The sequence below is a fragment of the Lagopus leucura genome, unplaced genomic scaffold, assembly GCF_019238085.1.
Source record: "Lagopus leucura isolate 7727_CA_CO unplaced genomic scaffold, USGS_WTPT01 Super-Scaffold_702, whole genome shotgun sequence".
NCBI classification, from domain to species: Eukaryota; Metazoa; Chordata; class Aves; order Galliformes; family Phasianidae; genus Lagopus; species Lagopus leucura.
In genome coordinates, this window is record NW_024962254.1 from 1,044,542 (window position 1) to 1,060,816 (window position 16,275).

At 44.3% G+C, this 16,275-nt stretch overlaps 1 protein-coding gene across 1 annotated transcript in view; it reads right to left on the minus strand.

Moving 5' to 3' along the window:
- PAK1 (p21 (RAC1) activated kinase 1) overlaps positions 1-16,275 on the minus strand; it is a 69,226-nt gene that overhangs the window by 28,302 nt on the left and 24,649 nt on the right. Inside the window, exon 2 of the mRNA XM_042862571.1 lies at positions 611-824. Coding sequence (XP_042718505.1) covers positions 611-803 — 193 coding nt within the window. The 5' untranslated portion in view covers positions 804-824. The remainder of the gene's footprint in view (positions 1-610; positions 825-16,275) is intronic.

A 16,275-nucleotide genomic window follows, 5' to 3' on the forward strand; every position in this document is an offset into this window, starting at 1 on the left:
TCCTTCCCTTCACAAGAATCGTGCAACAATTTGTGGTGAGAAATTATTTGTAACAGCAAGTAGAAAATGCATGACACAAAAACTAGAATAAATGAGAAATTACACCTTTGACTGTAAGCCTGTCACAGCAGACCATGCAGTAACACACAACAGTCCTGGCAGGAAATGGACTGTTGCTCATGCTTTACACAAACTACTTGCTGTAACAAGAAACAGGCAAAAAGCTTCCCCTTTCCCACCAAAGGAACTGTCAATTGCAGTTGTAACTGATCTGCTTGTTACTGGGAACAACATTTATATTATTTTTAACATCATTAAGGATAAGTCAGGCTGGGAGCTGCAGAGCTAGTCCTACCTTTCAGGGATGCTGTTCTCATAATTTAAGGGGGAAAAAGCACAAAAACAGGGTTAAGAGGGATAGATTAATTGTGGCAGAATTAATCATTAGGAAAAGAAAACAGAACTCCAGCCAGTATCTCATACACCCCAAAATGACCACGACAGCAGTGCAAGAAATGAGCATGAGCCATCCCCCAAACCATCGTTAAGCAACAGACATCCAGAGCAAAACTGAGACGTGAGGTTTACAAGAAAAGTCGCAGTACTGTACTTTTATCTCCTTGTAAAATAGATCGGTAGAATCGGTGGTCCCTCTTCTTCTTTTCTTCTGGGTGGGGAGGCAAAGGTTTTGAGCCATGGTTTAAAGTCCCAGCGTCTTTGCTTCCCGACCCAATCATAGTGCTGGTATTTCTCATCGGAGGAGCAGGTGGTTTGTCTTCTGTTTCAACTCCATTGTTGGACATCTTCAGACGTAGAGGCCGTTACTAGCAAAGGAGGAAGAAAAGAAGTCAGAAGCTTTGTGGTTTGTTGGGTTAGTTGCTTTTCTTTTCTTTTTTTTTTTTTGTAAATTAGAATCACATGCTATCAAATAAACCACACACACGTATTTTCAGAGAAACCTGTAGCCTCACACCAATGCAAAGTGTCAGCACAAATTCCACTTAAGATCCAAATCATTTCTATTAAGATTACATTCAAGAGTTTCAGTTGCTGATTATCACAAAAAGTTTACTGCAGGGTACAGCCAGATCTCAAGTATACCATGAAGCAGAAGTGTAGAGTGAGCAGGAAGAGCAGCAAATACCAGGTAGCAAAGAGCAGGGATACCTGACAGCAGCCAAGATAATCATGCAACCATTGAGGTTGGAAAAGACCCTAAGATCATCAAGTCCAACTGCCAACCCATCTCCACCATGTCCACTAACCACATCCCTCAGTGCCACCTCCCCACAGTTCCTAAACACCTCCAAGCACTGTGTCTCCACCACCACCCTGGGCAGCCTATTCCAATGCTTGATCACTTTTCCAGAAATACTTTCTTCCTAATAAGACCTCTCTGATCCATTCTAGCTCTGCCAAAATCTGCCTCAACAGGTTTGCATCAACCTCCAGCACAAGCAGTAACACAATGCAACAGGGACTGAAGTTTGCAATGAAAGAGCTTGGATGCAGCCACTCAGGCTCCACCACTGAAAATGTGGTGAAATGTTCCAGAGGGAGATGGGCAGAAAGCATCAGAGCTGCGTCCACGTCACCTCCATATCAAGTCCTGCAGTGCTTGCTGGCCTTCCTGCCCTAGCAGCACACTTGAAGCACAATTCAGGCAGCCAGAACGTTGATCCTCAACATACACATTAATCTGTAAATCAGCACAGTAAATAAACCCTGTGAGGATTTAAAGACGGAAGCTTGTGAACTGGGTAATAGATTATTCTGCAACTACTAGTTTGTTCCACCCAAATGACATCAGCCTGACTTCAGAAGCGGTCTGGCTGCAGAGGGATCCTTCTGGAGACTGAAATTCTGCATTATGCTCTCAACAGAAAGTTGGGAGTTAACCAAAGGACAGAGACCAAAGGAGGAACAATTTTGTTTGGGTGGAAAAGTTCAACAGCTTTCTGAATTTCACAAGCAATAGGGGAAGATGTTTCACTCCGGGAGATTATGCGGCAGTGGAAAGCAAGAATTGGTTTGCTCTCTGCAAGCAAGAAGTCAGCTTACAAAGCCTGCTGGCCCAGGGAGTTGCTTTTTCATACGATGGACTCAGAGGAACTGCACTGAAGTGGATTTTAATACTCTGGGTTACACTTCAAACAGATCCCACAACCACACTGAGGTCTTCTTCAAAGACTTTTTAGGTCCAACTAATGATGTTGGACTCAGAGCATGCTTTACTACAATTTCCCTCTGCTGCATGGAGTCAACAGAAAGCAAATGCTGACCACTACAGGCACTTACTAGCAACAAGCTGGACCTTGCTGAAAGCAGTGGTTCCTTGGCTATTGCCTGCCAAGCCACAGTTGGTCTGCAGATCCATATTCGTGTATTTGTTTCATGGTTTCTTCAAAGATGCACTTAAGCAGGAGGGCTGGCAGAGGTGCACAGCCCATAAGGCTATGGACAACCCTTCATACACAGATTTTTAAGTTTGATTCCATCCCTGCTTCCTCCTAACAAAGCTACACAATGGTATTTGAAATTACAGACTAGCACTTGGGGTATTTATTTTAATAGTGAGACAGTTTGGGCATTTGGGAGAGGTGTCAGAAATGAGTTGAGCACTTGCACGGGTATGCAAGGACATGTGCCCTGTTTATCTCCCATTGCTCCTGCTTTAGACTCATGCCATTTTCCAGTGTAAAAACTTAGCAGAAGTAAGTAACAGAGGGTCTGACAGCAACAAAGTAAAGCAAATTATTTCCTCTCTATCCAAGCAGGGGGGCAAAAGAATTCTAACCTTAAACTCAACTGCAAGTTGAGTTAGTTGAGCAAGTTTGGCAGCCACTGTTGCTCACATACTTTGTGCAACACGAAGACATTGAGGACTCCTTGACAGGCTTTGCACATTGCCACGTCAGTGGTGTCAGCACCAAACTGGAACTACTAAACAATTTGAAAAGCCAAAATCAGAAGTGTCATGGAAGATCTGCATTCTTCACTTACTTGATCAGTGGAAAGCAAATTGCTGCAAGGATGCTAGGAATATGTATCCAACAGGTAAAATGAATGTTGGCAGCTCTACACTTGCCAAATGACCCTCTCCATCCTCGCAACTGCTGCAACACTGATTTACCCCAGGGTGACCTGCATACAGCAGCATCCAAGAATTCCACCAGCCAAAAAAAAAATTCCAGCAGTCTGTCTCCTATGGAGAGGTAAGGAGGTGGGGATGAGATTCCTGTAGTGGGAAATGGATGCAAAACCAGAGAGGAACATGGGAGAAGGAAGGGAATAGAACAGCAAGGCTGAAGAAAAAGAAATGAGAAGAGCACGAAAATCCCACAGATAATAGGCAAAGGTTGGTGTAATACTAGGGGGAGGTAAAAGAGAATGTAAGCAAAATAAGACCATGAAAATCCTCCCAACGTCAAGCATCTTCATGCCCAGCTGCATCAGTGCAAAACACCATGGAAATCTGCTTCCATTTTCTTTAGTGTAAGAGAGCTTTTCAAAACCACCAGTCAGAAAGGACAGAGTACAAGTGAATTACTGTTTTATGGCCGGGCTGGAAGCACCGGCAGTACAAGCTCTTGTTTACGTTCTGCTATTCCCCAAAAGAGAAACTAACTACTGAGAAGTCACATATTTTACAACGAACAATGCTTGTTTATATGTATTTGGTAGCTGCAGCTTTCACAAGGACAAAGCCTACAGCACAGCCTTGCCTTTCCTTTCTATCACTCAAGTCCCCAAATCCCTCTTGCAATCCAACTGTTATGTGTCACAAGAAATATTTAATCTGCTTGGAGACCAAAGGTGGGAGAAATCCTTCAACCTACCAAATTAAGAGACTGCTTCTGCAGCAGTTAGCCCTTGCAATAAGTACTGCTATTCTTGGGGGACCCCATAAGGCTTTTTCCACAACATATTTACATGAAAAATTAAGAATCTGCTTCAGACATCTCTCTGTAATATGGAAACATGGTCTACCCTGGAGTCAATGTTGTTGCGCTTTAAACTCTTGCGTGCTTCAAAGTTTTTGGATGAAGCTCTGCTCTGACAGGACCACATTTATCTCCCCACGGCCTCGCAGCACCAATGTGGCTACAGAGGCAGCCCTCATCATGTAGCCTGGTTGACTGCTCAAATTCTTTCCTCCCAAAAATAATCTCCTTGTAAGCAAAACTGAAGCAACTTCCCTTGCGTAGAGGCTCTGCTAAATTTCAGAGCAGCAGGCAATTGCTTCAGCAGTTGGCAAAACCTTAGAGGTGAAGTGAGTCACTGCTCCACACGATCCATCCCAACAGGAATGCACTGGACTGAGCTTCCTTCCCTCTCCACATCATGCTGCTCATGCTGAACTCCGAGAGAAATTCATCTTATGTTTCAGCAGCAGGACTATAAACGAACAGTGGAAGCAGTTACCCAGCGCGTGAACTTTTCAACTGCCGTTGGATGAGGGAGCACATGGTAGATGCAGACACCATTATTCTCTACAACTATATGTTAAAATAGCAGCACTCAAAGCAAACCAGACACCACTAGGAAAGCATAGTCTAGGACTATGATTTCTGCAGCTATTCCAGTGCACTGAAAGACAGAAGACCAGGTTGTTTCAGCAGACAGCCCTAATGAAAATAAAAGTTTTACATATACTGTGACTTTTAACAGTTTTACACAACTTTACACAGGCTATGACTACTGTGAGTCAAGTTACAGAATCACAGAATCATTAAGGCTGCACAAGCCCACTAAGATCATCTAGTCCAACCATGAACCCATAACCACCATGCCTACTAAAGCATGTCCCTCAAAAGGACTGTGGAGGAAAAGGACCTGGGGTTGTTAGTTGACCAGCAACTGAACACCAGCCAAGAGCGTGCTGGGTGGTTAAGAAGGTCAATGGCATCCAAGCTTGTATCAGAAGTTATGGTGGCCTCCAGGAGCTCTCTGTCCCTATCCATCAGCTTTTGAAGCCCATGAGATTGCCCCAGCCTCAACAGAACCAAACAGCAAACCTGACAAATCCTTCTCACACTTCTACGAAACATTTCTGCATCTGGGAAAAATGGATAGACTGTGTGCACGGAGGCAAGCAACTCAGGAAACTGCCTGGCAGCTCAAGACGGGACACATGGTGTTATCAGGACAGTAGAGACACCCAAAATCCCAACAGTGGCAGTCAGAGTGTGCAGATATGCACATATCTGAGCAGGTCTGCTTATCAGTATTACACGGGTACGGCTCAAAATCCTTTACTTTCTGCTTCTTTCCTACAGTAACAGTCACAGGCTATCCAGTTCGTCTTGCAGAGTGGGACCTCAACATATGTGGAGCCCTCTGGCACTCCTGTATTTAAGACACATGCATGAAAATGAAAGAGAGCAAAGATCCTTCATTTATGCCATTTTTTGCCTCTGGTAAACAAGCTCATTTCAAACCTGCTCTAGTCATAGGTGTCTCTGTTTATAGCAGGGAGGATGGATTAGATGACCTTTATGGGTCAATTCCAACTCAAGCGATTCTATGGAACCTGATGCTCCACGCTAAACTGTAAGTTTCTGTTGAGTTGGTTGTGTTTTCTTTGCATTCCTTGAGCAAGGCAGGAAAATAAAAAATCATGAGAGTTGAAAACCTGTGCTACAGTAGATGCAACAAAGAAAACTGCCCAACACACACTAATGGCTGGAGTCAACACAAAAACTCATAAAACAGCCATCTATAATTCATGCAGTCTGGCAAGACAGTAGCTGTAAGTTACTCACTACGACTTACAGATGAATTAATGATATGAAAAGAGAGGGGGGAGGAGGATGCTCAGCAAGTGCTTTTGTAGCTCTGCCTACTACCAGATGAAAATCTCACATTTTTCCAAAATGCTGCTTTCCTGTTGTTGCCAGGGTGAGGAAAGACCACACAAGAGCATCTTGACCACAGAAAAGGCAGAAGGAGACTTTACTCTCAGTTGATATTTTCCTAATCAGAACCAGCATTTTACCTCCTCACCAGCATCCCTGTATCCTTTCACTTCCAGGTTGGACATTTAAAATCTCCTTCCTCCTTGTACCAACCAAAAAAGCCAGGGCAGGCTCCTGCTTTGTTCAAACATACTGCAAGCAGCAGAGATTCTCTCACTGTGTGTCATCCAAATCCCAGCAGAAAATTAACTGTGCAGTTCACCAGCTGGGTTTCAACAAAGGCTGAAAAAGGCATTCATTCATTTTTTTCTTAATTACTTTGCATGGGACTAAGCTGCAGTCTCAAGCACAGTCTTGCATTGAAAGAAAAACACCCTATGCATGTTCCACCTGGAATTGAGGTAGGACACGTGTCCAGGTCTGCCACCAGACAGCGGATGGGATCTAGGACATGCCATCACATAGCAGGGCAGTAGCAATGCTCATTTCCTAGGGCAGGACAAGCTGATGGTCACATTTAGATGAATTAAAACAAAAAACAGTAACTAGCATCTAGCTGGCTCCCCAGCCAGTTATGCTGCATATCTCAGTGCTCTGCAAGAGCGCCAATTAAACAAAAAAGTCAAGGGCAATGATGCATTGCTCCAGACCCAACGTTTACCAGTGAATTATTCCCATGTAAGGAGAAAAACAGCTTTTTTTTATGAAGTTCTAATGAACTAGAAGACTACCTTGTTTACTCATCTGTTTAAAAAAGTCACCTGTTAAGAACCCCGCAGTTGCTGCCAGCACCTAAAGACACAGATGAAATCACTATATTAAACAAAGCCATCACTGAATCACTAAAAGAAATTTACACACTTAAAGGGGAGTGTATCCACTGCTGCAGTGAGAGAGGGTGGGATGAGGAGAGGCTGGGGAACAGACTCTCATGGCTGAGGGCCAGCTACCGGTTGCAGCCTTGATGCTCTGCCAGCACCATTTCCACAGTGCCAGACATAAAGCATAATTGACCAGTTACACCTCAACAGGAATGCTGGAGGCTTGGAATTTTAAAAGGCAAAAGACAGGAGGGTCCTTTCAAAAGGTACTCTTTAATGCAAGCCCATTTGGGCTAAATAAAAGCACTGCTGGTGGGATTCCCCAGCCTGTATTTTGCAGAAGAACCTGATCCACTTTGAGTGCTGCTTCTTGGTAGGAGAACTGCAGAATTTCTTCCTGGGCAGACATAGATGCCAACTCACCATACCACACAGATACGCTTTTAAGGAAGAACAGACTAATTATAACTGCTCGATTCCTAGCAACAGAGCAGAGTTCTCCTTTCACTCAAGCTAAGGAAGCTCCTTCTCATTTTAAATAACCAAGGTGCAGCTTTCACTAAAAGGGTTGGGGCACCCACAACTTCCCTGGGCAGCAGTGCCAGGACCTCAGCACCCCCTGAGTAAAGAATTTCCTCCTAGAAACCCCAAGGGAAATAAACTGCACCCATATTTGAAACAAAACAAAAAAATCCAAGTTGAGAGAGAAGGAACCAAGAGTATCGCTTTTTTAAGGAGTTCTCAGCCCACATATCATTATTTCCTCACCTCCAGAAATGTGCCTCCCCTCCCCAGCTACATGCTTGAACAAGTGATGCTGTTGGGGCAGATGTCGGTGCAGGCTCCTTTTCCCAGCTTTTTCCTTGGCTGGGATTCAACTTGAGCTCACAGCACAGCCGAAAGTCAAAGTAGCAACTGGAGTCAGAGCTCACTAAGCACGGTGGGGAAAATAAAGACCTTTTATATTAAAGTATACCAAAAGCCCATGTAAGCAGGTTTCCTGGAGGAAACCTGTGTTCCGGAGGAAATGACTAGATGCATCATAAAGAAAATATATTAAAACACGCAGTTAAACGCACCACCACTGCTTTCCACATCAGTTACTTGGCTCTGAGTCCAAACTGCATGTTAGCAGCACAGCACTGAAAGCAAGCAAATCACAGATCTTTTTTTTTTTTACTGTTCAAAAGTTTTCAATCCGGAAGATGAACCCAGAGCACAGGGCTCAGAAGTAAGCCCCATTACCCCCTAACGTGGAAGTGTACAGTGCCTTCCCACCTACGTGCAGCTCAAATGGAAACTCCTTTTTCTTCACCTCTAGCCAAATTGGAAAGGCTGCTCTGAAGCTAAATCATTGAGACTGCTAGGATTCTCAAATGCAATCCCAACCCATCCCACCATGCCCAATGACCACGTCCCTCAGTTCCACATCTCCACTGTACTTGAATGCCTCCAGGGACAGTGACTCCACCACCTCCCTGTGCAGCCTGTGCCAATGAATCACTGCTCTTTCCAAGAAGAAATCATTCCTTATAACCAACTTGAACCCCTCCTTGCACAACTTAAGGCCCTCCCTTCTCCTATCTCTGTTACCTGGGAGAAGATGCGAACCCCCGCCTCACTACAGCATCCTCTCTGGGAACTGCAGGAGCTGTGGTGGGTGACAGATGCTCTTCTACAAGATCAGCAATCTCTCTGTAAAGGACTGTTCTGATAACTGGAGCTGGGCAGGCTTGCTCAGTAGGATTTCTTTAGCGTCAGACAGACATTGTCTGTAAATCACAAAAATACACAAGTCCACTGATCTATAACAATTTCTAATAAGTACCTGCCTGAAGGAGCTGAAAGCAGATTTCAAAATGTAAATAGCTCTATTGATCCTGAACGTCTCATTTGGGTTTTGAACACGTATGCATATTTGCAAAGTCACAGCATGTATGCAGACATCTTGTTAAATGTAGAGATTTGACATTTGCTATTCAGCAACAGGGGCAGAGATGTGAAATAAGTGAGAAAAACTATAACATAGTCAGGTCGGGTCAGAAATATCCTGTGAGCACAGAGGGCACCACAGGCAGCAAAAAGCCACAGCATGCAAACTACAGAAAATATTCATGGACCCAGAAAAAATGAACTCTTCTCTGAAGAGAAACCCAGACAGAGACCTGCAAAGAGGAATCCAATGATCTAACGCTGCAACACATCCAGTTCCCTTCTCTCTGGGAAACTGCAGAGCAAGAAAACACCACTAGCATAGCTAGCTGGTGAAGCCATCCAAGAGCTCCAATTAGACTGAGGAAAAAATGCCACAACAGTTCAGTGCTAATTAGAAATGCAAACATTTATCATCAGAGAGGAGCTCAGTGCTCTGTGTAGCCCCATTGTCTTCACTGCAGCTAATGACAGTGGGAAGCTCTGTGCTCAGTGGTATTTATGTAACAGACTGGCAAAGCTGTCACATTCCCTTAATTACTAGCCAGGATTGTCATACTGGCAGTGGTTTTCAATTACATGAAATCACAGAATGGTTTCACATTGCTCCTTTCAAGTTCTGCTTCATCTTCAAAAGTTGGAGAAAGGGGAAGAGTGAATACTTTTCCCAAGATAAAATGACTTCTGTGTTGAGCAAGTGGGTTTTGTTCACAAACTGATTTTAGAGACAAGGAAAATAAACTGAAAGACCCATAAATGAAAGGCCTAATTTGGCATCACTAAAGACCAACAGTTCAAGAACTGGACATAAATTTGGTTCAAGTTTGCAACACAGTTCATCTAAAAGAGTAGGAAAGTCTACGGTAGCTTAGGGTTTCCACCCAAATTCCTAATTTTCACCTGGAGGTATTCAAGAGCCATGGAGATGTGGCACATGGGCCACAAGGGACGCAGCCGGGGGGCACGGTGAGGGTGGGCTGGAGTTGGACTTGATGGTCTTGGTGCTCTCCCCCACCTTAATGATTCTATGACTCTAAAGCATCAGCTGTGCTTATAATGATATACAGTTTGCTCAACTTGCTATTGCAGGCAGTTTGTAATCCTACTATGTACAAAGGCGTAGCAAGTACACTGTGCCAAGGTCTCCTGCTCCTAGACTTCCTTACTTCCATCAAACGGACTGCAGAGCATTCAGTAGTCCATTAAGAATCATCATCATCATTTAATTTAACGAGCAGCAGTTTGTTTTCAGGAAATACCATCCGGCCTCCTATCACATCATTTCCTCAGATCCCAAACAGTACTTACTGTACGTAGGCAGAGAACAGAAAGCTCTATAGATCTGGTGAAAGGATCTGCTGTTTCTACAATATATTACGGCAGAACGCACATTAGCACTCAGTTAAATAAAGCCATGAGCCAACTGAAGTATTTTTACTTTGCTGAATAAAAGGAAATAGAAGGACATCACTTAATACAGCAGCAGACCCTTTTTAAGGCACCATATTACTATGAGGAGTAGAACTCAATAAGATGACCAGAAGGGGAAATGGAACGAAAAGATCTTTGGTGTCCCTTCAACTCAAGCCATTCTGTGATTCTATAATAGCTTCTTTCTGGGGCATGAATCTTCCTATCCTGTCTTCAGGCTGCAGTTACTTAAGCAGCTTTAGGTAGGACACGTGGATCTTCTCTGCTAGCGGAGGTGATGGGCTGATGGTTGGACTAGCTGATCTTACTCTTTTCCAACCTTATTGATTCTACGACTCTATATTCAAACCTCATTCTCTCTCATGAATGACATCAACTGCAGGCACAAAACCCACTCCAGTGTTACAAGTCTGTGTATAGGGCCGACAGAACTCCTGAACCCAGTCCTGAAAGCATCTTCAGCAAGCAACTGCCTTCCTTCGATCCATTTCCCAGTGGACAGGTATCTACATCTTAAAATTAGTACCTATATGACCTGGAAATTCAGCAGAATTCAGGTTCACTGATGGACAGACTACCAGTACACATGTTTTATTTATATCAAAACTGCTTGGTCAGATTTCCTCCCTGTCCTTAAAATGCTAAAAATCATTTCAGAATACAGTCACTAACGTGCTGCCAAGAAGCTTGTAGCTCCCTTCTCAGCACCTGCAAATCACCTTGCTGAAGTCCCACTGCTGCTATCTCATAAGGTAATCAGCATGTAAACAAGCATCCCTGTGAGAGCACAGCATGCAGCAGACCCAAATGCAGGTCGACAATCACCAGACTTTTAATTCCAGTAAGGAAAATTCAAGGCTGTACACCACCAGCATGCGTTTACAAAGGCTCCTGCCACCTACCCAGAGCCTAAAGCTTCCTCAGAATCATTCAAAAGAACTCTTATTTCAGCATCAACCCCAGGTTACCTGCCCAGGTTCCCTATCCCTCCTATTATAAATTCAATGCAAGAGGGTGCAAAAAGAGGTATTATAAATTCTTTAGTTAGCACACTGTAAGCTCACCCACTGGCTTTACACAAGAAATCCCAGTCCCCGAGCAGATCCAGGAGGAATGAATAGGGTTGCATTTCCCCAATTAATTTTGCTCCCTTCACCTCGTGGCATTTACATCCTGCCTCCCTCTTTGCTGAGGTTCTCATTCATACCATTCCTGTGCTTACAGAGAGATGCTGCAAAGTGAAATTCTGGGGGAAAGAAGATCCCAGGACTCAACCCAGAAGTGAACACGACCCAGTGGCTTAAGTAGATTCTCTCCTTTCCAAGTACAAGGCAGCTGCTTCCAGTCTTTCCTCCAGTGATTTCCTTCAAGCTGAGTTTTCCTCCATGCCAGGTTATTTTTGTACTGCTGTATTTACAGGTGCTGATCACAACTTCCCAAGCAATGCACATTTGGCTGCTTTAATTTTTAACAGCAGTCACTTCAGGCTGTTCCTCCTCTCTAAATACTGCGACCACAATCTCAAAGTCTCTGTTGCTCTATTAAAACATGATAAATCAGGCATCCAAATTTGTGGTCTGCTGTTCCATCAGGTCCCTGCTAGATTTAAATATAGAAGTTGCATTTGAGTTTAATGCATATGCTTTAAACTTTGAACAGAGCTTGCATTTGCATCTCCATATGTGAAACCTCCCCAAGGGGTCCTGATCCTCAGTACAATTAAAATCTGCAAAATCTGAATGCCTTGGTTCTGTTTAAAGCTGAACCAAAGTATCTCAAATGGAAGTGGTCAAAGCTCGGATTGTGGAACTCAGTAAGGAACTCAGTAAGGAACTCAAAAAAAAAAAAAAGCTCTGAGCAAATCAACCCCAATTCTGTCATTTTAACATCCCACGTTATCAGCAGCCAGCATATATCTCAGATCTGACACGGTGAGCTGCCTCCAGCCCCTGCTCAGCTGCTCCTGACCTCCTCTCCCCCACAGGGCAGCTGTATTCCGGGTATGTCCTTGGAGATCCATTAACTGCTCCTTCCTCAAAGGCTGCAATCATTGGCATTTTTCTCACTCTACATTTCTAAGCATTTTAAAAGTCCTGTCAGGACAGAGAAATAGATAATACAGAAAAAAATATCAATTTATCATGCCTGGCAAGATATCTACATAAAGATAAGACTTAAATTCTGGCTAATGTTTTTCAAGACAGTTTCCTACCTTGCACACAGCCTGTATATCATTTACATAGCATTTTACTCTCTCACTTAATGCCAGTGTCCTCAGAGGGAAGGTGAATTAGAATATTGGTGTGTCTAATTTAGGAGGCAATTAGACCAATAACAACAAACCCGAGCTGAATGCGTGCTAAGAATAATCTAGTTAGAATCTACTTTAATTAAAAATCAGTCAAATAATCCTATTATCCTGAAGATTGCTTTAGGCGTGGCTCCAATCCAGCACTTCTAATTTGAAGCTTTCAGGTCTGTACCCAGAAGAAGCACCACAAAACATCGGAATACTCCTTTCTGTACAACAAGTTGCTCTCCCATTCTTCATTTCTGGATTTGCTCTCAGATGCTCTGCGGGGTCCTGCCGCATAACAAACATTTTATACAGCTGAGACAGCAGCACGAGGCAGCAGAGCTGCCAGAGCCAGTTACCTGCACGGGGCACTGATGGGCTTCAGGAGAAACGGCAGAAGAGGAGCAATGCAGGAGATGCTGCACATCATACAGCACAGTGCAGAGAGTGCATGTTAAACACACACATGTATACATAGGACTTAACATATACACACACTTGCAGCCATACATAAGTGCATACACACGTAACTTGCACCACCCAAGCAACTCACCCATTGTGTTCATGCCCAGGGAGTGACTATGCATCATGTGACAATTTATACAGCATCCAACCTCAGGTGATACCAACTACTAAAAAAACACAAGCTGTAAAAAAGCTATAAAGCTTTATAGAGAGGGCTGAGTTCATATAATATTGTATTGTGCATTGCCTAGTTACTTCTGTGTGTATACATACATCTGATCTCATTTCTTCTAATTGGAATCCACGCTAATTAAAAATAAAAATCAACCGACCCTTGAGGCATGTAAATATGGTTGTTGCTCAAATCCACATTTACCTCACGCCTATGGGTTGTTCAACTACTACCATTCACTGTATGGAAATGCACTTAGGGTTTAAAAGAGAAAAGAAAACCAAGCCACACCTCTTTAGCACATTCCTTCTTTCAAGACACTTCTGCAGGAAGGAGGGCTGGATAACCCAAATGAGTTTAATCTCACAGCATCCCTTCATGTTTCCCTATAGGCTTGTGCTAAAGATTCAAGGTCTTCCAAGTCCACAAACTGAAATAGCTCTCTGCAGAAGCATTTTTCCACCAGGTCACCACACGGAAGATATTGGGATGTCCCCAGCCATCTCCTTCACTGCTCTTTAGCATGCTAAGCCCTTAGGACTGCCAAAGTAAACTCCAAATGCTTCAGGCCCATTGAGAGATAGAGAAGATGTCAAGAGACAAAACTATTAACATCCATTAACCACCTGTAATATCTTCACAGTATTTATTTCTAGAATCAAAGAATCATTAAGGTTGAAAAAGACCTCTAAAATCATCAAGTCCAACCCCAATCCATCCCCACCATGCTCACTGACCACGTCCCTCGGTGCCACATCTCCACTGTTCCTGAATGCCTCCAGGGATGGTGACTCCACCATCTCCCTGGGCAGCCTGTGCCAATGCATTATCACTCTTTCAGAGAAGTTTCTCCACATATCCAACTTGAACCTCTCCTGGTGCAACTTTAGGCCATTCACTTTTGTCCTACTGCTGTTACCTGGGAGAAAAGACCTACACCCCCTTGCTACAAGATCCTTTCAGGAAGTTGTAGAGGGCAATAAGGTCTCCCACGAGCCTCCTCTCCTCCAGCCTCAACAATCCCAGTTCCTTAAGCTGCTCCCCATAGGACTTGTGCTCCAGACCTTTCACAGTTTAACTGCCCTTGTCTGGACAAATTTCAGGACATCAACATCTTTCTTGTAGTGAGAGGCCCAAAACTAAAACATATTACTTGAGATGCAGCCTCACTAGAGCTGAGAATACGGAAGGGACATCAGCTTCCTTACTCGTGCTAATCACACTATTTCTGATACAAGGCAGGAGCCATCGGCTTTCTTGGTCACCTGGCCACACTGCTGGCTCACGTTCAGCTGAGTGCCAACCAGCACCCCCACATCCTCTTTTACCATCCAGGTTTCAGCTACTCTGCTCCAGGCCCATAGCGCTACATGGAGTTGTTGCAACCAAAGTGCAAGACCCAGGACTTGCCCTTGTTGAAGATCATCCCAATGGCCTCAGCCCAGTGATCCAGTCCTGAAGGGTCACCACTGTACTGAGCTTGGAGCTTGGTCACTGGGGCCAGACCCCATTTCACCTGCAGGCACAGCTGCAGCACCAGATCACATTGCACGAGGCAAAAGGACCAGATGGCAAGAGCACCTTTGAAGACTGGCTTGTATGGTCATATGAGTACGAAGCTGAGGGAGGAAGCAATACTGTTCCTAAACTTCCCATCAAATTAGTGTTTGCACAGCACTAATTTTGATAGCCAACAGCAGTTGTCCTGCTAGGAAGGTTGAACAGAAGTGAAACAGCTGTCAGCCAGCTTCAAAGAAGCAAATTCTTGCAGGTTTGTATTTTTGGGGCCAAACACAGTCAAGCCAGCACAACACACATGCTTTCATCCTTTCTGGGACAGAACACCTCAGAGATTCAGTACAGCTGACACAGACGTTGAAAAACTGAGTGCGTTTGCCTGTTTCTCAGGGGGATTTAAACAGCAGGTGAGTGGGGCTGGTCTGTGGGACCCTTTTTTTATTTCAGCTATTTAGATGCAAATTGTTCTCCCTCCCTCCTTCCTCCCCACACCATCTGTTAGCCCAGAGGTTGAGACTATGCCTAGGGTGTAGGTTTGGGGGGAGGGGGGATATAAATAAAGCATTGAGCAATTTCAGTTGATGCCCCTATTTCCTATGGGGCACAGTTTAGGGGGGAAAAAAATCACTGCGATACTAGCAAATTCCAATAGGATTTTTCTCTCATTCTTCTACTGCATTTTACCCACCAACCTCACAGATTTCCTTCCCTGGACAGCATTCCTTGTTCAGCTTTTGGCCAACTAGCAATGCCACAGATCAGGTTGTTAGTGTCAGCATGGTTGGTATTGAAGCAAGTATCAGAGTTTCAAGGAATTTAAGTGTCCAACCTTAAAATCAAGCCCCTTGCTATACGGTGCACAACTTGATGCTCTTTCATTCTAAGGGAAGTTACCTCATCTGTGACTGATTTTCCCTAGCGAACAGCAACTTCAAGGACTGTTGAGAGACTCGATTCATTAAGCACTCCACAAAGGGCTCTGGATTCTTCATAAAGGAAAGATTATGGGTGATGGCACAGAGTGCACTCTCAGCAAGTTTGCAGACCATTCAGAATCTGGCTGGGTGTTTGACAGAGCAGACGGGTGTGCTGCCACTCAGAGGGATGAGGGCAGGCTGGAGAAAGGAGCCAAGGTTCAACAAAATGAAAATGCAAAACTTCTGCCGCTGGGGAGAAATAATGCCAGGCACCAGTATAGGTTGGGAGTCTACCTGCAGAAAAGCTGGGCAGAGACACTAAGGAGCACTGGTTGGTGCTTCATTGGGCATGAGCCACCAATGCATCATGGTGGCAATGAAGGTTCAGCTGCTTGTTGGATGAATCAGGAAAAGCACTGCTGGCTGGTCAAGGGAAAGGGATTCTTACCCTCAGCTCAGTTCTGGTTAATTAAATCTGGAGTACTGGGTCAAGTGCACACCTCCCCTGAGCAAGAGAGATGTGGAGACACTGGAGTGAGTCTCGTAAAAGGACGTCAACGTAATCACAGGATCATAAAGACTAGGATCATGAAGTCCAATCCCAGTTCTCCCCCACCATGCCCACTGTCCCTCAGTGCCACATCTCCACTGTTCCTGAACACCTCCTGGGGTGGTGACTCCACCACCTCCCTGGGCAGCCTGTGCCAATACATTACCACTCTTTCTGAGTGGAAATATTACCAAATATTCAACCTCTAATCACCTCTCATATAAGGAGAGGCTGAGAGCTGGGACTGCTCAGCCT